Genomic DNA, 23,713 nt, shown 5'->3' on the forward strand with positions numbered 1-23,713 from the left:
TGTTAGAATAATTGGTCTGTCTAAATTGGTATGAGGATGGATGGATGGATGGATGGATCTACTGACATCTACTGGCAGATATTAGCTTGACAAAGCTAAGTGTTTTACTTTGAAGGTACTTACCGGAAGTGGGACGTGTTGTTCGGCTTGCTTTGACAGCGAGGGTTCATGCGTGTCCGTGTGTGCGTGTGCGTGGGGAAGGCGCCACGTCGGCAGAAGAAGCAGAGAGAAGAAGAGAGCTGCAGCTCTGCAGAAACTCTGGAGAAGTTAGTTGGAGAGGAGGACTGAAGGCTGCAGCTGCGGGTTTAACTCCAGGGAGAAGGTCCCAGGCTGACTAGACGATCTGCTGCAGGCTCAGGTGTGCTTCAGGGAGAAGCTCTGGGAACAATGGTGAAGGTAAGGACGCACAGATGTGTCAGATCATGCTCCGAGTTTCACAGTTCCTGAGGTTCCCGACTGATGATGTGGAACATGAACACAGTTCCAGGTTGATTTAATATGCAGGAGGAAACGCGTCATTTCTACCATTTTAAAACACACCAGCGCCTTCTGCAACTGTGATCCGAGTTTCATTCGCGTTTATTTTAATTTGAACTGTCTGAATAACAGCTGCATTCCCCAGAAACCGAAAAAAAAAAAAACCTGCAACAGGAAAAAGAAACGAGATGAATGTCTGTTTTCAGAAATAATAACCTAAAAACATCATATCTGCGTTTCATTTCAGTTTAAAACTGTATGATCTAAAGCATCGCAGCTTGGTTCATGGTTTCAGCTCCTCGCTGCAGAACAAGGAGGCCTTGTTTTGATAAAATGGTGAAAACATTGACATCATAGTATCATGGCTCCAACAAGATGGAGAGCATTTAGCCATTTACCTCCAACCAAAGTCCATAAAACTTTCTGTATGCTCAGATTTAAACCCCAGCTGCTAAAAGTTGCAGTTCTTATTAAATATGATAGAACACAGCCAAACAGAACCTCCCAGATTCAGAGTGAGCTAATAATATGTTCCATAATCACAGGTTTAAACACGACTGTGTGCTCCAACAGTGTAATCTGTGGTTAATTCAGCTGCAAACAAACTGTTTTCCTCCATATCGATCAGTGCAGATAGAAGATTCAGCACCAGGAGGCCAGCGTCTTTCCCAATCCTCCTGAGACTTCATGCCAACATTCAGAGTTTCGTAACAAGCGAGCTCACTGTCTGGTTTGCATTTAGAAGAACCCTCTGAAGAAAACGGTTAGGTTGGGTTAGGCCTTCAGAAAGGTTGGAATTTGGTCCCCATGCAGACCAGGGATGAGGATGAGAACCGTCTGATGTTCAATCAGTTGATCAGGCATCAAAGGCATCATGGGTGAGGAGCGCAGAAGCTTGGTGTTGGACCCAGACTCTACCTGAGTACCCCTCACAGTCCTTCCGTCCTGGTCCATGTTCTGAAGAGCACATCCCACATGTGGGGTAGTTGCACCCAGCTTCACACAAACCCACAGTCCTTCACCCTATTCATCTCCAAGTGCTGCTAAAACTATTTGATGCATTACTTACTGTCAGATGCTTCAGTAACTGCCTGACAACACTACATTATGGGAGTACCAAAAATATTCCGTACTGCCCTGTTGGTTTGGTACCAAACATACCGAACCAATGCAGTGGGTTTTTTTTCTACCTGAACACAGGCAGAATGTTTATGTGGGAACTAAGTGCTCAATGCAACGTTCTGTAGGACAGTTTTAAAAAGTGACACCAGAACAAAACAGAGATGACTCCAACCTGTCACAGAACTCTGCTGTTAAGGATCATGAAGGTTTCTCATGCAGCTACAGTGGAGAAAGAAAGGTGGACCGAGCCAGAACTTTGTGTCAACAGCAATAAGGTACAAATCTGTTCTTCACTGAACTCAATGGGTCACCTGAAAGATCAAGCTGAGTGTAAACATCACTGGTTCTGGAGAAAAATCAGCTGAGGTCCAAATCCAGCTGCCTGCAGCATTTAACCAGTAAAACACTGCAGATGAGATAAAGTGCCACAAAAAAATTACCTTTTTATTAACTCTATGCATCCAAACATTTAAACACACATTTTTCTTCTCTGGTGGTTGTGGAACCACAGTTTCATCCGTTAAACGTTGTTATTCTCATTTATGGAAACAAATGTCAAACATTAGACTCCATTTGATCAAGATGACCAATAATATTTTGTCTAAAATAAAATTTTTCTGTTAATGAGCTGAACTGTCAGATGAAGTCGTACAGATAGTCTTATGTTTTCCAGCTCGTCGCTACGTATCATCAGTTGGGATTTTTACACTCAGTCTTGAGGAATTCCTGATGACACTTCATGGTTTTCCTGTTTTTCTTGCAGGATGTGAACAGCGTGAACGTTGAGCCCCAGCTCGGGATCAGCCTGGCCTCAGACGAAGCTGAAGCAGCCAACAGCCAGTCTCCAGAGGGTGAGCACTGGGCTGAGGGATGTGTCTAAACACTGGAAGATCAGTGGGGAATATGGTGCAATCTGGGCTCACATGTTGCTGCTGCTATTTCAGAAAGACGTGTTTTGTCAAGAGGATCAGTGTTTGTGTGCACCAGCAGCTGCAGCTCCAGCCTGCTGTTGGTGTCACAGCGCCAAGACACTTTCCACCAGTTCAAGCGGCCCCAGTCTCTCTGGGTCACCATGGCGCTTTGGCCTCCTGAGGATCTCCTCCTGATGCCAGTCACTTTTTGACTTCAGTGTCACAAACCAGCCAGCCAGTGTTGATTAAACTCAAACAGGTTGGATGGCCTCTCAAGAAAAAGGATTTTATTTAATTTTACCTTTTCCATGGAGTTTTAATTAGATTTCTTTCGCTTTTATATTTATTCTCTGGTTCTGTGTTTCTGAACCTCTCCGAACACACCGCAGCTCTCCAGTAGCTGGAGCTTCCTGGTTGGGAGACGTCACAAGAGGCCAATCAGCCAATCAGATGAGGGTTTTTTTTTTTCTCTAATGTCAAGGAAAAATGGATTCTGCTGTTTGTTTGTTTTTTTTCGTGTTCAGGGTTTCAAACATGATCATTCTAATGAAGAAAGTGACAAACTCACATTTAATAGGGTTCCCACGCAGTCTGGCAAAGTCTGGAATTTAATTTTCTATTTTCCTGGTCTGTCTGTATGTGGAAAAAAAAATAAGAGTGTAAAAAAATATTTGTATTTTCAGACTTTATTCCCCATGCCTTCATCTGTCCGTTGAATCATTTATACATCCATTGATTGTTCCTTCTATCATCACCCTGTACATCCATATATCTGTCTTTTCATCCATTTATTCATCCATCTTTTTGTCCATCCATCCACTGACACTTGATTCAAAGTAATTTGGTGGCAGTTTAACAGAAATATGTAGGAACCCCAATTAAAGATTCAATGCATTAACTAATATTTGAAGTAAATTAACTTGGATTATTATAAAACTTTCTGTAATTTTAAGTTACAAAAATCACTCCAATCGTAAAGAAAACTTTAACATGTACTGAAAAGCATTCAGAGAAAACTCTTTAAGAACTTTGTAACAAAAACATGTTAGAGAGCCTGGGATCCCGTCTGTTTGGAATAAGGTTATTCCTACTAAAGCTGAAGTAATGAAGACATTTTTAAGGGAACTTTTATGTATGCGAGGTCAAATCTGAGTTGTGTGCATTATATTGTTATCAATAAGATGGCAAATCGCTCTGATCTTTTAAAGTTATTCCTACGGACTAATGGAACCGAACTGAATCCATGTTTGATCTGTTTTCCAGATCCTGGTAAAGATCACGCCGTCGCTCCTCCAGGCATGGTGTGGCGGGTCACCGGCGGTCTCTTCAACGTCACCAGGGGCGTTGTCGGCGCCGCGGTGGGTGGAGTGGCCTGGGTGGGCGGGAAGAGTCTGGAAATCACCAAGTCAGCAGTGACCACAGTACCGTTGGTGGGGCTGGGGCTGGTGAAGGGCGGAGTCTCAGCTGTGGCAGGCGGCGTCTCCAGCGTGGGCTCAACGGTCGCCAACAAAGTGCCGTTCACTGCCAAGAGGAAGGACAAGGCGGAGTGAGGAGGTGTGCTGATGATGATGAAGGGATTGATAACTGATGGATTTGCCCCGCCCTGAGCCAACTGAGAGAGGCTGCTGGCTGATCTCGACCAATCAGACGCCACAGTGCCTTCCCCCGAACGCCTCGTCAACACCCAGACTGTAAAATAAAGACTGTGCAGCTCTTAATATTCTGAGTGCTACTACACCAACCCAGACATGTGCTGTTCTGCTCCAGCTCCATGTACGTGACAACATCATGATGAACACTTTTACCAGTTTACAGATCAGGCTGAGGCCAAGCTCTCTTTCTGCTCTCCAACCTGCAGACATCTGCTGAAACCTTTCTGTCTTCAGATGCTGATTTCTGTGTTTTCTGTTTGCTTTGCAGTGGTATTGAAGTATTATTGAAACCTGTTTGTCAGTAAAATGTGTTGAGGGATCAGACTTTGTTCTTCTGAGGAGCCCTGAGGGCAGTGGCCCTTCCCTTCTACCTTCACTCTGCATGCAGCAACATCCTTCTGAAATATACAGACTGGCGACACTCATACCAACACAGAGCCTGAAGCTTATCTGCAACGTGTCTGTTTCTCAGAACAGGTGAACTGTTCCTTTAATCAGATGTTTACTCTGCTGTAGTGCCGGAACATATCACGAGCATTTCAATGCAGCTCTTGTTGAGGAGTTAAACTATGTGAAAGATGTTTGTATGTATTTGTTTTTTCAATATATCAATAAAATAGTTTAGAAGGTTAAATATAAACTGGAGCTGTTCTCAGTTTCCGGGTTTTGGAGGTCAATGTGTTCTCGTAGGAGCTGATTGTTCCTTTACAGAGTAACTGAAGTTGCTCTGTAAAGGAACAGAGGTAATTTAGAGGCTGAAGAATAACAGATTTAAGAACCATCACAAACAGTCTGAGTCCAACTGTTTGGTGTGACAAATTTTACTTTAATATTTAACAAAACATTTTCAAAGTTTCGCTACCCAGAACAGTCTGTGAACATCCTGTCTTGTCCTGTGATGACCTCTCACCCAATGGCTGCTGGCAGCCCTGACCCTTGACCCTGCAAGGATAGGCAGGTATAGACGAGTGATACAAAACCTAAACAGAATTAAAGTGAAAATAGAAATAACTCAAATAAAAGTTATCAATATTTAATTATCTTAGACTAACGCATTTCTATGATAGGGTCTAATTCTGGTGTACATTCCATACCAGTAGGTGGCGGTAATTCACCAATTCGTAAGCAAGAAGAAGAAGCAGAACCCGGAAGTGAGACTGCCGCGTCCACATGCTGTTTTCTCCACATGATATTTGTTGGAGGGGTTTCTGTAAAGGATACTGCAATATGAAAACAGAAGGTGTCCTCCAGCGAGTTTAAGGTGATTTACTACAGAAACATCTTCTTAAAACATTTAATATCCTGCCTGATTTCTGCTTTATAAGCATGAACACGATTAAATAATAGCAGATCACCAGTGTGAAAATCAGCTGTTCTCTCAGACGTAATGACAGTGAGGAAACATCTCCTGATGAACCAGTTATTTTAACAGATCATTGCGTTACATCTTTAACGGTGTGTGAATTAGATATGATAGTAATGAAAGGTCATAGCTGCTGTGTGAACATGCCTGGTTTTAATGCCGGAGTCAAGTGCTATTATATTTTTCCTTTCTAGAATATATAAAATGTTACATATTTTTTATTTGTTGGATCCATAGTGAGACTTGCAACATCCTTATCAGAGTGTAAAGACACACCCAAATGTGAAGCAATTATTCTGTCATTTGCTTTGGTTGTACTGAGGACTTATTTGCATTTTATTTACCCTCTCACAGTGTTGCCGATCAGTGCCGCAGATCTTCAGTGTAAATCCGGCTGTTGGAGCTGGTGGTTTACTGTGGCTTTATGTCTGTTTATCAGACACATTGTTTACAAGATGCTGAGTGATTCTGAGGCTGCAGAGCTGCTGTCCTTCCTGACTCCCAGCACCCGGCCGGATGTAAAGGGAAAGGCCACAGAGTACATCCTGGGAATGTCTGGAAGCAGGTGAGATGCTAGGCTGGTCCTCTGTGGGGTTTAGGGTGTTACCACAGATTGATTTATGAGCATCAACAATACAAAGAGAATTATGATCAAAACTGTTTGTTCCCGCTCTGAGTATCTTTGTTTATTGTCTTTCAGAAATGGCTGCCGCTTCCTCCGCTCCAACCCCAACCTCATAGCTGCTCTGTTTGAGCTGACCTCTGACCCCTCTGTTGCCATAGTAAAGGACTGTTACCACATCCTGATCAACCTGTCAGCTGATGAGACTCTCCACCAGGTCAACAGCTTATTCTGCTGCAAATTAATGCACAATGCTGAGTTATTTACCCTAAATGAGAAACAAGGGATGGGTAAGAAAATTACTGAAGACTGTAATGGTGCGTACACCATCTACACTGTGTACCGAGTAGTACGGTAATAAAAGTTAAGCCCAAATACGTCCGCTTTGGGCTTTAAAGTTTATTAAGAATAATTAAACCAGAGAAACAAAGACTTTTATTTTAAAAATGCTAAAATCAGAAAACCTGCTAGCATTAGCATTTTGCTATGGATAGCAAATATCTACTTCACTAAAGTAGTATCTCTCATTAGGAGATATGCTAGCAATGACTAACAAGCTACTAATAATGTCATAATGCTGTATTTTGTGGTGGACCAGAGGCAGACAAGTACGGAGAGAGCAGTGTAGGATCAGTGAGAGAATTCTCAGCGCTTACTTACAGGCGAGTGCAGGGCAACAAACTGTTCAGATACAGGCGTTGAAAACAGGACCCAAATAAGGGTAAATCCAAGGCTCCAACAAGACGTGGAAGATGTAACCCAAAGGACATATCACGAGGACATGGAAGAGACATAACAACACCGCGTGGAACAAAGGACGAAGGCAAACTTAAATACAGACAAAGGTGGACATGAAACAATAGGGCAGGTAATCAGAGGAACAGGGAACAGGTGACACAAGGAGGCAGGGAAGCAGAGAGAGCAGGTGAACCAGATAGGGACAAATGAGGACATAGAGGAGCTAGACGAAGAACAAAACTGTAAACACACCCAGGGACCAGAACACGGGGGGAACAGATCTATGATTAATAATAATAATACAAACACAGTCAACAGAAGAGAACCTAAGAAACAGAACCCGGAAACGAGGACTTAAGGACTAACCAAACAGTAACAGAAAAAACACCTGACTAAACGTAACGAAAGTTACGTATGTAACTACGGTTCTATGAATCCCGGATGACCGCCAGAGGCGGTGCTTCAAGCACTGAATGATCATTCTTGCGCATGCGCAGGTCGAGAAATTAATAACAACATGGTCACCTGTGACCTACCGGTGGCTCGCGTGAGTCTATATAGTCACATGACACCGGGAGCCCAGTCCCGACAATCTTCTTGCGAGCACGCGGAGACCGAGGGACCGAGCTCTCTGAGGGGACAGTGAACTGCATCTCTGGCGGCAAACAGGTCCACCTCTGTCCTGCCAAAGGTGGCCCAAATGCGACCCACCACCTCCGGGTGAAGCCGTCACTCCCCCGGAAGTGGCACCTGGCGAGACAGAAAGTCTGCGGAGACATTCTGCGGACCTGGAATATAGGCTGCCCTGAGGCTGGCAATGCGTGGCGCCGCCCAGACCAGGAGCCGCCGGGCCAGGGACAGTAGTCTCAGAGACCTGGACCCCCCTTGGTGATTTATATGGAAGACAACCGTGGTGTTGTCCGACCGGACCAACACATGTCGTCCTAGCAGCCCTGGAAGGAAAGCACGGAGCGCCAGGAACACAGCCATCAGCTCCAGAACATTGATATGGACGGTCTTGCCAGGTCGCTCCCCAACCCTTGGAGGAAGCATCCGTATGGACAACTTCCCTCCGACACGGAAGGGGGCCGAGCGGGACACCCGCCATGATGTAGGACCCATTCTGCCACTGGGACAGAGACTGTAGGCACCGAGGCACAACCCGAAGCCGTCGGAGCCGGTGAGTACGCCGGGAGGGGTCCAGGCCGACCCCGTTCAGCCACATCTGCAGGGGCCGCAACGAAAGAAGCTCCAGAGGCACCACACTGGATGCAGCAGTGAGCATGCCCAGAAGACGCAGCCACTCCACAAACCGTGGAGCCCTGCCAAGACGGAAGCTCGGGAGCATGGCCAGGATATAGCCGACGCGCCGAGGAGAGGGACAGGCAGTCATGGAACCAGAATCTAGAACCATGCCTAAGAAAATAGTCACCTGGGAGGTGATCAGGTTGCTCTTCTCCAGGTTCACCCTCAAACCCAGTTGACATATGTGGGCGAGCACCGTCCGGGTGTCTCGGATCGCCTGATCACTGGTTGCAGCACAAATGAGCCAGTCGTCCAAATAGGGCAGGATCCGCAGTCCCCATGCCTGCAGGGGGGAAAGGGCCGCTGCCACACACCGGGTGAACACCCAAGGAGAAAGGGAAAGACCAAAGGGAAGAACCCGGAACTGGAAGTGCCTCCCGTGAAAGGCAAAGCGGAGAAAACGCAAATGGTCTGGAGCAATGGGGACATGAAAATAGGCGTCCTTCAGGTCCATAGCCGTGAACCAGTCTCCCGGGGAGATCGCCTGCAGAACCTCCTGGGCGGTCAACATATGGAAAGGCAGAACCTTGAGAAAAGTGTTCAGACGCCGGAGGTCCACAATTGGACGAAGACCGCCGGTCTTCTTGGGAACCAGAAAATAAACTGAATAAAAACCCCCGGGATCCCGCAGGTGGTCCACCGGAACAATCGCACCCTTGGCTAGCAAGGTGCTGATCTCCCGAGCCTTCATCGGGTCGCAGATGACCATCATCTTGGCCCGGCTGGGGGTAGGAGGCCGGCGGCAGAACTGAAGACGGTATCCCCGGGACAGAGTGGACAACACCCACGAGTCCGGGGCGTGAACAGCCCAATAACTGAGCTCGCCCGGGGAGAAAAACCCCACCACCGGCGGGCCCCCTTGCCCTGGGAGGGCCTGGGGAAACGCCGACTTGGATGAGCAGACCGAACTGGGCGCAAACCCTGGGCCCCACCATGGTCCCCTTGGGCCCTAGTCGGCCACGGTCTAGGAGCCGTGCTTGTGGACCCCAAGAAAGGGACAGGAGGAGGGAGGGAACCCCGGAACGAGTCCCTAGCTGCCCCAGCAGTAACTGGCCGGCGGGGAGGTCTATGGAGACCAGCCAGCTGCTGCCGTGTTCTTGAGGCCTGGGCTGTACGCTCCAAGGCCTCCAGTGCGGCTGAACCGAAGAGTTCCCCCGGAACCACAGGAAGAGCCCTCAGCGTTCTCCCGCAAGGCTCAGTCAGGGGCGATTGCGCATGGATTAGCATGGATTAGCATGGACCAATGTAGAGAGCGTGCGTCCAAGCTCATGCGTTATCAGGGCGAAGGCCTGCAGAGAGGCGTCCAACAAGCCCTGAGTTGACTGGTCCAAGGGAACCGACTCCAATGAAGAGGAGAGGCCCAACATCAGATGGGAGAGTGAGTTCCCTATGTGGCCCATCCGGGTGAGTCGTAGGCCCTACACAGCAAATCGTCCGTGACACAGCATTGCGGTCATGGACAACGGGCATTAGTCCCCAACGCCTCATCGGGAGGAACGATGCGGGAGGCAATGGCAGACTCGATGGGGCATGCAGCCGAACCCGAACTTGGGTACCTCGTGCATGGCAGCCAGGGCCCTGCCATCCGCTGTTGGGCGGGAAAAGGCCCTTGTGTCCGTCCAGCAAGCATGCAGCTCCTGGACGTATTCCGCTGAGGGAGGAACAACAAAGGCAGCCTCGCCATCACGGCGCCTAAAGAAGGCGCTAGATGGAGCAGGCTGGTCCAGGGGAACGTCCAGCTGCAAACGGCCTAGAGCTATTTTAATAGCTGCAGACACCGGTTCCCCCGCACCTCCCAGGGAGGCACCGGAGCCCAAACCTGAGGTCCGGGAGCCCAATTCCGGAAAGGCCTCTCGAAAGAGGGTGCCCGAAGCCGCAACCAAAATAACATCATCCTCGCAATGCGAGGACCCGGCCTGATCGGGAGGGGAAGACTCACTGCGGTCACCATCCCCCCGGAGAGACTGAAGGAGGGCCTTCATCTGGGCCAGCTCCATAGAAAGTTAGTCCACTCTAGAGGACCGTCCCAGGGGGCCTCGCCGCTTGGCTCTCCTCCCAGACGCCTAGGGCACATCCTCATCAGACCGTTTCGTGGAGGCCGCACCCTGTCCAAGCGGCAACGGATCCTGCTGGACAGAGACCGTCCAGTCAACAGGCTGTTCCATCGAGGACAGCCGGGCCAACCGCACCGCTCGGGGCAGAACGCTGCAATTAGAGCAGGCATGATCTGAAAGCGCCTCCCTGAGATGGTCCACACCAAGGCAGGGAGGGCACATGTCATGACCGTCCTCCGGCTGTAGGGGAGCCGAACAGGACGCACAACAAAGATTGTCCATGACCCAGTGGACAGATAGGGTCGAACGGGCAGAAAAAACGCCGTCAAGACCCTGTTACAGCAACAAGCCGTAGGACTCAGCAAGAGCAGAAGCGCCACCGGCTGGTCGGACAAACAGGAATAAACAAAAGCGAGCAGTAAACTACTACCGAAACTAAACGGACTCAGCACGAGCAGAAAACGCCACTGGCGAGCCAAATCAAAGCGAGCAGCAATCACTGCCGAAGAAAGTAATTAGACTCAACACGAGCAGAAAACGCTACCGGCGAGCCGAACAAACTTACCAGAAACCCTGGAAGAAAAGGCAGCTTGTGCAGCCTCTGGAGGGCAGAATCATCCGCAGCTCCGACCACAAACGACCACGAGGCTCCCAGCAGCAAGAGGAACGAGGAACAAACAAACACAAGTCAACACCTGCATTCATCAACCTGCGCGCGAGAAGAAAGAACGGACTGGGCTCCCGGTGTCATGTGACTATATAGACTCACGTGAGCCACCGGTAGGTCACATGTGACCATGTTATTAATTTCTCGACCTGCGCATGCGCAAGAATGATCATTCAGTGCTTGAAGAACCGCCTCTGGCATTCAGTAGGGATGAAATAGAACTAATTACAGAATCAAAACCACATACAATAAACTGAACATAACCTAAAAAATAAGACACCAGAACGGAAACTCAAAGACTAATAATACTGGACAGCAACCACCTAACTAAAACGTGAACAAATACAGAACCAAGAGACACACTGTGACAAATAACACATTAACAAACATTAGCTTATACTATCTGTTAACCAAAAAGCAACATCTGCTAGGTAGCGAGCATTCTTAACGATGCCTAAGTCTGGTATTATGTCAGCATTAACTGAAATGTTACTAATGGCTTGTTTGGTATGAGTAGCTACTAACTTGCTATGCTAACATTTGCTTACAGTCTACTGTTAGCATTTTTGCTAACAGCACCATCTTAGCTGCTATTATTGCTGAGATGTTCCCATCGCTCTCCGGGAACTTCAGCATCTTCACCGCTAAAACCTATACCAGGCGTGGACATCAAGAGCAGAGAGAGGCCGTCCAGCTGAACAAGCATATGACTGGCATGGAAAACATGAATGAAAAACACCTGAAGTTACTAATTGTTGCCTCTAATCAGTACTTAGTCTATGCAGTTTATCATACAGTAATATTGTGATGGAGACTGATTGGATATGTTGCGCAGCCGTGAAACAAAACCCTCAGAACCATATTTCCGCTGAGGCAGCACAACATATTGTGACTATATCGTTATCGCAGTATATTCATATTGTAAAGGACTGTTTGGAGTGCAATAAATGTTGGCTAATATATTCCAAGTAGTGTAAATTTGCAGTTTAAATTCTAATGTAATATTTAGCCAGTTAGTCAGAGTCTCACGGCACCAGATCCTCACACTGGACACTAATAATGTTAAAATGCTAAAGGTCACAGAGTAAAGGATGCACAGATGAGAAAGAGTAGAAAGAAGAAAATATGCAGATATTACAGCTTATATCATCATCTCAACATTTTCTAATGTCGTGCAGCCCTCATGTCAGTTGTTGATATAGAGTGAATATTTAATTAAAGTTTTAATTGAATTTTTCATTAATTTAGATGTATCTGTATAACAGAGTTGGATCAAAACAAACATACTAAGTGTTAATTTATTATGTTCAGTTAGGAGGGGAGGGGTTTGGACGCAGAAAAAGTCCAAAAACTTTATAGAAAATGTGCAAATATCCTGTAGAGGAACGTCTGAGTTAACAGAGGGAGATCTGAGTCTTTACACCTGTGACCTCTGGCAGCGGTTTAACCCTGCTGGTCTGTGTGTATTTCTGTCTTTCTCAGGTTTTGGTCTCTGAGGTTAAAGTTCTTCCAGTGCTACTAAAGAAGCTTCAGGATCCAGAATATCTGTTCTCTGATCAGATCTCGACCATCCTGTCCAACCTGAGCCGCCATGAGAAGACCTGCAGGACCGTGTTCAAGGTGGGACGCGGGACAAGTCCTGAACGTAACAAAAATGTAGACATTCATTTGTAAAACCTGATTGTTTGATAGAATGTTATTGTATTTCTTTCCTAACAGTTTGGATTTTTCTGGTTTGTAAAGAAGTACAGCAGTATTATAGACTGATGTGACGTGTTTTCAAAGACAGGAAGAATGCTGAAATACCTGCAACATTCACGTTATAATTCACTTTCATGCCACAGTTTTTATTTTGACCTGTAACTGTTTGTGTTTTGGTTCCTTTTGCACCTTTGGGTTTTATATTTAGCTGCAGAAAGAAATAAACTGAAGTCAGACTTGAAGCTGGGCTTATTCTTACCTGTCAGGTTGAAGTTTCTGCTGTTTGTTCACTCAGGTCCTGCAGGATGAGGTCGGACTTCCCAAGCTGGTGGAGATCCTCTGCAATGAAAGCTACAACAAAAAGGCCAAACTGCACTACCTGGGCCCCCTGCTGTCCAATCTGACCCAGCTTCCCGAGGCCAGGAGCTACATCATGGACCCAGACAGGTGAACCGATGAACAGAAGATATGCTTTTCTAAGTTTAACATCTCTACTGCAGGATATACATTGGATACTTTTAGAAAGTTTCCCACAAATAATTCAGGGAGAAGTAAAATTTCTTCTTGAACAGAATGTGACTGATTATGCTGTAACATGCGATACCAAAAAAGACCAGAAAAATGGAGCACTGCTTTGACTCCATTTGGACTGTAATATCTCCTGTTTTATTCCAGGTTGTGGTTGGATTCTGGGACCTCTAATTAGACCCGAGCAGGACTCCTGCAAGGGTCTATTGTAATCGCTCCGTTTATTATTATTATTCCGGCGACAAATAAATTGCCTTTTTCGCGGCTTTACAGTTTTTTACAGTTTTCGCCACGGCCTTACGTTTGCTTCTGATTTCCACAGTTTTGATCCAATAACCACCAAACTCAATAGGATTGATACTGGTCCAGCCCCCTAAAGATTTACAGTGAAATAATTGGTGGGCGTGGCCTTATTGCTCCACAGCGCCCTCTAGAAGCACTAAAACAACCAGCCCCAAGGCATGCTTTGTCTGAGGTTTATGAAATTTGGTACACCTATGTAACTTCTCAGGACCTACAAAAAAGTATCTTGGGCCCATTGTCCAAACCCCACAGGAAGTCGGCCATTTTTAATCAAAGCCGCCATTTTCTCTGGTTTATACACGTCGAATCTAAGCAAACTTCTCCAACAGCTTTTGACTTACAGACTTCAAAATCAATGAGTATAGTCTTAAGGCACGGGAGATCAAACGTTATCAAAAGCTTTTTGCTACATGAAAGTATGTGGGCGTGGCTAAGCCTCTGACTTCTCGCCATGAAACACGAAACTCTTATAGTTTCTACAAGGAAAATAAGAGACACATTAAACCGTCTGGGATTTATCCATTTGACACCCTGATCAATATTCAATGATCACATGCTGACATCATCAAAGCCCCGCCCCCTCAGAACAGGAAGTGTCATGTTTCACTTAGTGTGGGCCATATTTGATCTCCTTCACTTGATCAACATGAAACTGTCTCCAATGACAGATAACACGACGGTCTACCTTGGTCTCTAGTAGTAACAGGTTTGGCTGGAGGGTGTGGCCGTGGCGGCGTGGCGAAGTCTGATGTCACGCCACGGCCATACGTTTGGCTCTAAATTACACATGCATGGTCCGATTCACTCCAAACTGAATATGGTTGATCTTTGTCAGCCCCCAAACAGCTCTAATAGATTACATTGGAATTTGGATCAACAGCGCCCCCTAGGACACTTCAAGTACTCTTTCTCCTTCATACATCATCGGATCCACTTGAAATTTAGTATACATCATCATGGATCAATGCTGGACATGTTGACACAATCAATTGATGACATTATTTTAGCCCCGCCCACTAACTAACAAGTGAGTGCAGCTTCCATCGGGAAGGTTGTATTTCGGCCAAATTTGGAACATTTCTTCCCAGAGCAGTACTTAAAATGACCAAAGAATGTATGAAAGGTGGCTCGCAGCGCCACCTAGTGGGAACGTGCGGAATCGAGCGGCGGGCTCCTCGATGGCGTGGAGGAGGCGGTGCCAGGCTCCGGTCGCTACACAGGCCAGGCGGCGCTTGGCTGCGAGGGCCTTCAATGCTGCTTGCAGCTTTAATTTAAATTGAATTTCTCATATTTTAAGGCCAGAAAACCTGCAGATGTTGAGAGTTAACCAGAACCACACTTTTCTAAACGAAAAGAGCCCTTTGAGGCACAGGCATTAAAACAGGAAGACACCTCCATATATGGATGATGACGTAGCATCTGTAATGGCTCCATCTTTCGCTCCTTGTGGCTGTAGACAGATAATAGAAGCTGCTTCAATGGTAAAATATGCAATAGATGTAGGGCCACTCGTTGGCAACTTAAGAAAGAATAGATTGAGCATTTTTTAACAAAGATAATCTATGCAGGAAACCTGGAAGAGCTATGTGGTAGTAGACACAGGCAGTAAGAACGGATTTCTCCTCAACCACCAAAGCAAATATCTCCATTCGCCCAGGATTATAGGATAATCGGAGAAAACAACATCCAAAGCTGAGGGAAGCGGACACTACACAGTTTATGTAATGGCTAGGACAGATAGCTGAAGCAGGGAGTCGACAGCCAGGCCAACAAGGTAACTGTGGCTGTTTCTGAACATTATGTTTTTCATGTAGGGACAAGCTTTATTTTTCTGATAATTAGCAGGAGCAGCATTGTTTTTCTGTGTGTGAGCCAAATAAAGGAGCAAACATTTGACTGCAGCTGCAGTCTGAGTGTTAGTATGGGTGTGTATTCACACTGGCCACTTTTGGTCCGCTTCAAACGGACCAGAGTTCGTTTCCCTCCTTGGTCCGGACCTTTTGTGCAGGTGTGAATACACTCAAGCGACCAAACAACTGGATCGAGACCCACTTTTTCAGGTGGTCTTGGTCTGCTTCCAAACAGACTCTGGTGCGGTTCGCTTATGGTCTGAATACAAACTGGCCCCGATCCGAACCAACTACAAAAAGCGTACATCTCTTTGGACATAAAAAGCCACCGTAGCCGGTAGCAAAGGTGTGTGTTGTAAGGTAATCATACCTGATAAGCTGTGTGTTGCTTAGCAACGCTACCGGCTTGTTGCGGGACAAGGCACGTAGTGAACGTCGGCGTTCAGCACGGATTCTCCGACGGGGTTCCAACATTATAAATGGAACATCTCAAAGTCTGTGTTGAATGAGCTGCTCTTCAGCCTCATAATAATATTACAGCTTTAATAACGGCATAAATATGCAGAACAGAGGAGCTGAACGCAGCACGTCTACAGATGTTTTCCTACATTTCCGGGTCTGTGCTCTGTCCCGCCCCCATCAATGGGAGCAATGATCGTCACCCGCGTGTCTTTGTTTACAAGTAATAGTTCATTTGCAAAAAGTACAATGTGAAAACAAACCGCACCAAATGAAAAAAATAAAGTTCGCTTTTGGTCCGGACCAAAGGACTTTCCTGGTGTGAATACACCCTATGTTACAACATGTCTAGCATTAGTTTTTTCAGGGCCTAACAACATGTTATGGAATAACTAACTGTAATTAGATTTTTTGTGGCTTGACATTCAATTCAATTCAATTCAATTCAAAAATACTTTATTAATCCCAAAGGGAAATTAAATGTTGTTATAACTCATATTATGAAGGTTTCTTCAAAGAGCCGTTGTAGATGCTGATGGCTGTGGGCAGGAAGGATCTCCTGTAGCGCTCCGTCTTACAGCAGATCTGAAGAAGCCTCTGACTGAAGACACTCTGTTGTTGTAGTACAGTCTCATGAAGAGGATGATCAGGGTTCTCCATAATGTTCTTCATTTTATGAAGAATCCTTCTTTCCACAATGATCTCCAGAGGTTCCAGAAGAGTCCCCAGAACAGAGCCAGCCTTCTTTATCAGCTTGTTGAGCTTTTTTAAGTCCCTGGTTCTGATGCTGCTTCCCCAGCAGATGATAGAGAAGAGATCAGACTTTCCACAACAGACTTATAGAAGATATGCAGCATCTTGCAGCAAACACCAAAGGACCTAAGCTTCCTCAAGAAGTACAGTCTGCTCTGTCCCTTCTTGTAGATGGCTTCACAGTTGCATCTCCACTCTAGTCTGTTGTCCAGGTGAACACCGAGGTATTTATACTCCTCCACCACCTCCACTTCTTCTCCCATGATAGAAATAGTTTTTGACTTATTCCTGTTTCTCTTAAAATCTACAATCATCTCCTTTGTTTTAGTCACGTTCAAAATGAGATGATTGTTTCCACACCATGCCACAAAGAGGTCCACCACCATCCTGTACTCAGCTTCTTGTCCATCTCTGATCCACCAACAACTCCAGAATCATTCGAGTATTTCTGCAGATGACAGGAGTCTGTCTTGTACTGGAAGTCTGAGGTGTACAGAGTGAAAAGGAATGGTGAGAGTACAGTCCCCTGTGGTGCTCCTGTGCTGCTGACTACCTGGTTAGACTCACAACCCTTCAGTCTCACAAACTGTGGTCTGTTTGTCAGGTAGTCTTTGATCCAGGAGATTGTTGAGGCCTCCACCTGAGTCTTCTGGAGTTTCTGACAAAGCAAATCAGGTTGGATTGTATTAAATGTTCTGGAGAAATCAAAGAACATGATCCTCACAGTGCTGCTGGCTTTGTCCAGATGACAGTGGGTTTGTTGAAGCAGGTGTATGACGGCATCTTCAACTCCAACTCCATAGCGATTAGCAAACTGAAGGGGGTCCTGATGGTTTACTGTTTGCTTACTCAGGTGGGCCAACAGGAGTCTCTCTAGGACCTTCATGATGTGGGATGTCAGGGCAACAGGTCTATAGTCATTGAGGACTGATGGGTGAGTTTTCTTTGGTACCGGAACAAGACAGGAGGTCTTCCACAACACTGGAACCTTCTTCTGGGCCAGGCTAAGGTTGAAGAGGTGCTGCAGAATCCCACAGAGCTGCTCTGCACAGCCCTTCAGGACTCTAGGGCTGACATGATCTGGACCTGCAGCCTTATTAAGATTCAGTCTCTCCAGTTGTCTCTTCATCTGACTTCTTGAGACACACAGGTGGAAGGTGGAGGCAAAGGAAGTATCAGCATGTTGTCTTCTGAATAACATTAAGATACCTAGATGACTGTAGTCTAGTTAAACCATCACTTGTTGAACACACACTAATTATGTGGTGAAAAGTGAGACTTGCACCACCACTGCACAGCTCTCTAACAAAGTATCCGGGTGATATGGTTATTCAGAGAAATGGGAGGGCTGACAGAGTAATTATGCTGGTCAGAACAGGAGCAGAAAGTGGCACACTGGGTTCGCCACAAAGAGCTTGTAAATGTCTTTATAGGGTGCTGGGTTGCTGTATCTCAGCAAGGCATTTTCCTCACTGGTTAATCAGCATATCAATCGTAGCTCTATGAACTGAGATTCAAGCAGCAGACTTGGCTATCACATTGTTCAGATGCAGCTTCATTATTCTTTTGTAACTTTCAGCTGTGTTCTGCTCCCTTGTGCTGTTTTTTTTTTTTTTAAGAAAAGCACCCATAGTCCGCTGCACAGATGACAACTATGCACAATTTAAATGGTAAAGGTGTTAAAATTATGATTATATGCCTTTTAAAAGGTATTTTCATATAAGGAGGATTTCTTCCTACAACAGCCTTACTGCTTTCCCCATTAGACCTCTTCACGTTGATCCGATGCAGCTCCTGTGTGTTTCAGGTGTGTGATCCAGCGATTGTTGCCCTTCACTCAGTACGAGGCGTCGGTGACGCGAAGGGGCGGAGTCATCGGCACGCTGCGGAACTGCTGCTTCGACCACAGTGAGAAACACAAACACCATCCTGATTAACTCTGCAGGAGAACCAGATGGCTGCTGGCAGCGTCGACTCTGACTTCTTCAACAATCTGACACAAACCCTGTCATGTAGAAAACTGGATCAGAACCAGTTCCAAAATCTTTGGGAGTGATTTCCTGTGTTTACATAAATACACAGATACTTCATACGATCTCAGCAGCCATTTTATCTCCTGTCACACACCAACAGAAGCTGCTCTGAAGTCTGAAACTGGACCATAAACTTGTCTAGAAGAAGGAATCCGAGTGATCGAATCATTTCCTCTGCAGCCTCTCTGTGAAATCTTTCAGTCTCATCTGATTAACTCACATTTCTGCTCTGACCTGCAGGTCATCACGAGTGGTTGTTGAGCGACACCGTGGACATGCTGCCGTTCCTGCTGCTGCCTCTGGCTGGTCCAGAGGAGCTGACCGAGGAGGAGAATGAGGGCAAGTTTCTGTTGTTTCATTCACAGAGGCATCAGAAAAAATTACGATATTATCAGAAATGTAATTTATTTCAGTAGTTTTATTCAAAAAAAGAAACTATTGTTTATTTACAGTACGTAAAACTATGTTACATTTGAAAGAATTTAACATTTAAAACTACATCAAACCAATTAAAAAGTAAATAATTCATACATTTGGACCAGCTGTAAAATATTTCCATGTACTTTACAGTATCTGAACGCAGTACTTGATCGGGGCTCCATTTGCATGAATGTCTGTATCAGTGTGTTGTAGCATGAAGGCAATCATCTGTGGTTCTGCTGAGGGGTTCAGGAAGTCCAGGTTGCTTTAAAAGGATGTAACATAGAATAACTCCTGAATGGACTCACTTTTCAATCCTTACAAGACTGCATTCATCCCTGTGGCTTGCATACGTTTTTCTGTCAAACGTTTTCCGTCCACTCAACTTTCCATTATTATGCCTGAATACAGCCAGCTTCTTTGACAGTAATCTTTTAGTTATGTTTTATCATGTTTTTATTGTTCAAAGTTTCTGAGAAACCAAGTTTCAGGTTTTTATTTGATATTGGCCAAAATCAACAAAATTAACAGAAATAAATGTTGGAAATAAACCATTCTGTGTCTCTTGAATTTTACTGTTTTATTTTCCTCTAACAGCTACTAAACTTGTGAATAATTTTTTTGTGAGTTTTGAGCTTTTTCCATCCAGTCAAGTCTTAAACTGTTGAGTCAAAAAGCCTTCAGACATGTTGGAGTTTTTACTTTAACCCCTCAGACCCTTTTTTTCTCAAACAGCGGCAAACATTTAAATTCAAACCATTCATGAGCCTAAAACCAAGGTTTGAAGTTGGGTTTTGAACTGAAGGATGTTCTGTCCTATCCTGGAATTAAATCACTTGTCTATGACACGCTGCTGGTACCAAAGAACATGAAGATCCAACTTAAAACGGGTTCTTATCCCAGGTGTCGACACAAAACTGGTTCATCCCTTGAGTTTAGGAGCCGTTTATGCCTGATTGATTCATTGGTCAGAGATAAGAACATTTGTCTGAAAACTGTCGGGTACCGAACTGAAACAGAGTAAAAACTCTGCCAATGTCCAAAGAAAAACTCTGAAAGACCTGCAGAAGGCCTGGAGAACTGTTGATGGACACCACTTTAAAAGATGACAGGATCATCTGAATCACAGGAGGGAAGGTGGACAGAAACGAAGGGTGGATCATTAGACAACTTCCTTCCTGTTTATTGCTGGCAGAAACGGTTTCCAGTAAGTTTTATGCAGTTAACAAACATTGAAGCCCAATACTGCAGAGCATGCTAGATGTTTTAGTTTCCTCCTCCTTATTTGTCCCAGACCTGAGGAATAAACAGCTTTCTGCTGCAGATAATCATCAGAAAGCCACCTCTGCTTTGTGTCTGTGCTGAAAGGTTTCCGTGGTTGTTCCAGAATTTGTTTTACTCAGGCTGTTGTCACTAAATGTTCAGGAAAAGCACCTGTAAAATAACTCAAACAATAAATTCACATCTCATGTGTGGAGGGAGCTGAACAGAAGCTGATTTATTGTTCAGGTCTGCCTGTGGACCTGCAGTTCCTCCCTGAGGACAAGAAGCGAGAGGAGGACCCCGACATCAGGAAGATGCTGCTGGAAACACTCCTACTGGTACCAGAACACAAACACACACATTTGGGTTTTTAATCTGAGTTCCTTACCATGAGTTTCTCACACAGCTGACGGCGACTAAAGCTGGGCGACAGGCGCTCAAGCAGAAGAACGTTTATCCCGTCATGAGGGAGTTCCACCGCTGGGAGAAGGACGTTTATGTTGCAGCTGCCTGCGAGAAGCTCATCCAGGTGAGAAACATCTGGAGAGCAACTAGCTGGAATCTGAGGAGCATTTACTGTGTTGGCCCGGTTGGCATGCAGCATGACTTTACCCCTCCATCCTTCCAGGTGTTGATCGGTGACGAGCCAGAGCAGGGCATGGAGAACCTGATGGAGGTGGAGATACCACAGGACGTGGAGGAAAAGCTGCAGGAGGCTCACACCAAAGAGCAGGAGGAGCTGGGGAAAGAGGAGGAGAGGATGAGACGAGAAGAGGAGGAGGAGAAGAAGAAATGTGAACAGACAGATTGAGAAAAGGAGAGTGAACTCAATCATAATAAAATTCCTGGTCTAGACCTTATTTCTTCCTGTTACTGCTCCAAGAAGCCAGACTTTCCTGACATCTCCTGAAGTGGTCTTCAACAACAGTTCTCCAAGCTTCCTGGAGGTCTTCCCATGTTTTTCTTCCACTTAGTTTCAGTCCAGCTCCTGACCATTTTCCTACAGAGCCCTAAACTGATGGGATGAAGTCTGGATGTTTGAAAGCAGAGTCTGAAGAAACGAAGACTGGATGAGGAATTTCACTCAGACATGAGAGCTTTTCCCAACTTTACCCAGAGACCGACCAGGAGGAACGTGTCAAGCAGGACCTTCTGAGTAGGAACAGTCAGGAACACCTGTCATTGTAATTATTTTAGTGTTTCTGTTCACATTTCTTTGTGCTTTTAAAAAATCTGAACCCTGTTATTGTTGATATAGATTTACACTTCTGTAAATTTATGTTTAAATATTTTATTCTAAGCATGAGCTGCTCTTCAGGTTCATCTGAAGGATTTCATATTTACCGTTTTAAATGGTTTACAGTAAAAAAACAGATTTAAATGTCAAATGAGTCCTTTTTCAGATATTTATTAATTCAGTCTGCTTCCATAGATAGAACTTTACTACGTTTTCCTGCTCTGTTTGTTCCTGTTGGTTCTGTTTGTGTTCTAGTAGTTTTATTCTAACTAATCATATTTCTGTTCAGGATTGTTCCTCGTTTTTAATCATCACCCAATCTGGACTGGTTCTGCTGTGGCGGGTTTTAAAAGACCCAGACTGACCAGAAGAGGGCGTCAGATGTTACATTTCCTTTTCTCAGTCTGTCCTCCATCCTCCTCCTCCTCCTCCTCCTCCTCCTCCCATCTGTGGGGAAGTTCATCTTTAACTTAAAAAATAAACAGGCTCTGAAAAATGTTTTTACTCGAGGGCAACACGAACCACTTTAATATGAAATTGGATAAAGTTCTGTGCAGCTGATGTGTCAGAACTCTGATCAAAATGTTCACATAGTTCTCATCTTCATCAGGATGAGTTATTAAAAAGCAAATCTGTGTCAGTTTGAACAGTTTTTAAATAAAAGCAGCAAACAGATTGTTTTAGGCTCAAAGGTCTTACAGAACTGTGTGCTGCTGATGAGGCGTTTTTTTATCAGTGTCTCTGTTAGTTTTTTCAGTTGAGGTCAGATCCAAACTGGTCATACTGGTCTCCATACACTGACATGTCAGGTCATCACCTGAAACATGGAGAAACGTTTGTTTTCCTTCTGTTTTAGTCTGAAACTTTAGAAAGCTCCTTACACTGAGTTGCAGTCATGTTTCATCCTCATCTTCACACCTTTTTAGGGATTTTAATGTTTAAATTGTTTCATCAGTGCATCCTGCTGAGGTTAGTTCTGCATATCCGGATCATCAGGCTCAGATCTCCCGATTTGTGTCCCATCAGAGATGAGCTGAAGAATTTATCTGTAAAACTAGACGACATGTCAGGCCTGAAATCTCTGCTGGGTGTTTTTACTCTGAGGGGAAGTGAAGACAGAGGACCAGTGTTGGACTGGAGGAGGGGCGCTCCCAGTTAAAGGTAAATACCCTGAAGCTCTGATGGAAACATGGACTTCCAGTCTTCCACTGACAGGATTTCCAACACAAACCACATAGATGCTTCAGACCAGGATCCGTCATAACTGATTGGAAAACTGAAAGCGTTCGTTGTTGTTGGACTGAAACTAAAATTGTTCTCTGTTCTGTTCTGGCTTATTAATAATCACAACTGTGTCAAAGGTTCTGAAAGGCGGTTTTTAAGCTGGTTTTGGTTCAACAAACTGGAACCATTCAGAGTCTTGGAGGACTAGTTCTGAGCCATGATGAGAACAGCAGCATTTAGGAAGGAAATGTGATGAGAAAAGGTGCTAAGAGGTAGACTCCTCAAGGAGAAAGATCCGAGTCTTTAAAAACAACCAGGGAGGAAACGTGAAGAAGACCTGAAGTAGGCTGGACAAGGATGAGATGGAGGAAACTGTTTAAATTCAGGGAAAATAAAAAAGTGCTGTAAAACCGACATGATGAGCTTAACCTCTGATGAATCCCTTCTATAGATGTCCCATTTGGACCTGTCTCTGTCCTGGACAAGGCCACTAACTATATGTCTTCTGTTTCCATCCTGTCGGCTCAGAATTTATCTGTTTAACTGTTTCTCTCCTACATGAAGCCACTAACAGAGCTACTGCTGCCATTTAGTCTGTGTACTTTCACTTTAACATAGAAAGTACTCCTAGATCAGTGCTTCTGGGTTTCTCTTTCAGTCCTGTTCTGGTTCTGCTGGAGGTTTCTTCCTGTTCCTTTCCACTGCGCCCACATGGAGCAGAGATTGCTGCGAAGATATGGACTGGATCTAATCAGAAAACTTTTAACCAACTGACATGAATCATGATTTTATCACAAATACGGCTGAACTGGAAGGAATGATATTTAATTTTAATCTGTCTAAAATGTTTCATAAAATAATTCTGCGTTTGAACTGAATATGTGTGGTAAAGTGCATAAAGATGTTTGTTGTGAAGTGGTTCTGTAAAAACCCGACTAAATGAAACAGAAACTGCTTTATCTGCGTTTTGGTGAATTTCTGGATGCTTGTCGGATCAAACTGATGTTTCATTTTAAACCTTGATCCATGCT

General features: G+C 45.1%; 2 protein-coding genes and 1 long non-coding RNA gene across 4 annotated transcripts; 2 read left to right on the forward strand and 1 right to left on the reverse strand.

The window, feature by feature from the left end:
* Positions 1-158: 158 nt before the first annotated feature.
* Positions 159-4,802, forward strand: zgc:153675 (uncharacterized protein LOC768179 homolog). The gene is made up of 3 exons (XM_047347731.1): positions 159-396; positions 2,363-2,450; positions 3,774-4,802. Exons 1-3 carry the CDS (start codon positions 388-390, stop codon positions 4,058-4,060), a joined length of 384 nt encoding a protein of 127 aa, XP_047203687.1. The 5' UTR covers positions 159-387; the 3' UTR covers positions 4,061-4,802.
* Positions 4,103-5,360, reverse strand: LOC124856841. The gene is made up of 2 exons (XR_007035434.1): positions 5,257-5,360; positions 4,103-5,104 (listed from the first exon to the last, which is right to left on the reverse strand). It is a non-coding gene; the product is annotated as an uncharacterized LOC124856841 (long non-coding RNA).
* On the forward strand, positions 5,286-23,639 carry hgh1 (HGH1 homolog (S. cerevisiae)). Of its 2 annotated transcripts, XR_007035433.1 has the most exons (11): positions 5,286-5,423; positions 5,880-6,090; positions 6,226-6,364; positions 12,394-12,531; positions 12,908-13,059; positions 18,313-18,413; positions 18,779-18,877; positions 20,468-20,559; positions 20,628-20,750; positions 20,850-21,405; positions 21,748-23,639. XR_007035433.1 is itself a non-coding variant. In XM_047347729.1 (10 exons), exons 2-10 carry the CDS (start codon positions 5,981-5,983, stop codon positions 21,030-21,032), a joined length of 1,137 nt encoding a protein of 378 aa, XP_047203685.1. In that variant the 5' UTR covers positions 5,286-5,423; positions 5,880-5,980; the 3' UTR covers positions 21,033-23,639. The 2 variants fall into 2 exon arrangements, 1 of the variants encoding a protein (XP_047203685.1); XM_047347729.1 differs by having other exon boundaries at positions 20,850-23,639.
* The last annotated feature ends 74 nt before the right edge of the window (positions 23,640-23,713 follow it).

The sequence above is a fragment of the Girardinichthys multiradiatus genome, chromosome 20 (assembly GCF_021462225.1).
Source record: "Girardinichthys multiradiatus isolate DD_20200921_A chromosome 20, DD_fGirMul_XY1, whole genome shotgun sequence".
Lineage (NCBI taxonomy): Eukaryota > Metazoa > Chordata > Actinopteri > Cyprinodontiformes > Goodeidae > Girardinichthys > Girardinichthys multiradiatus.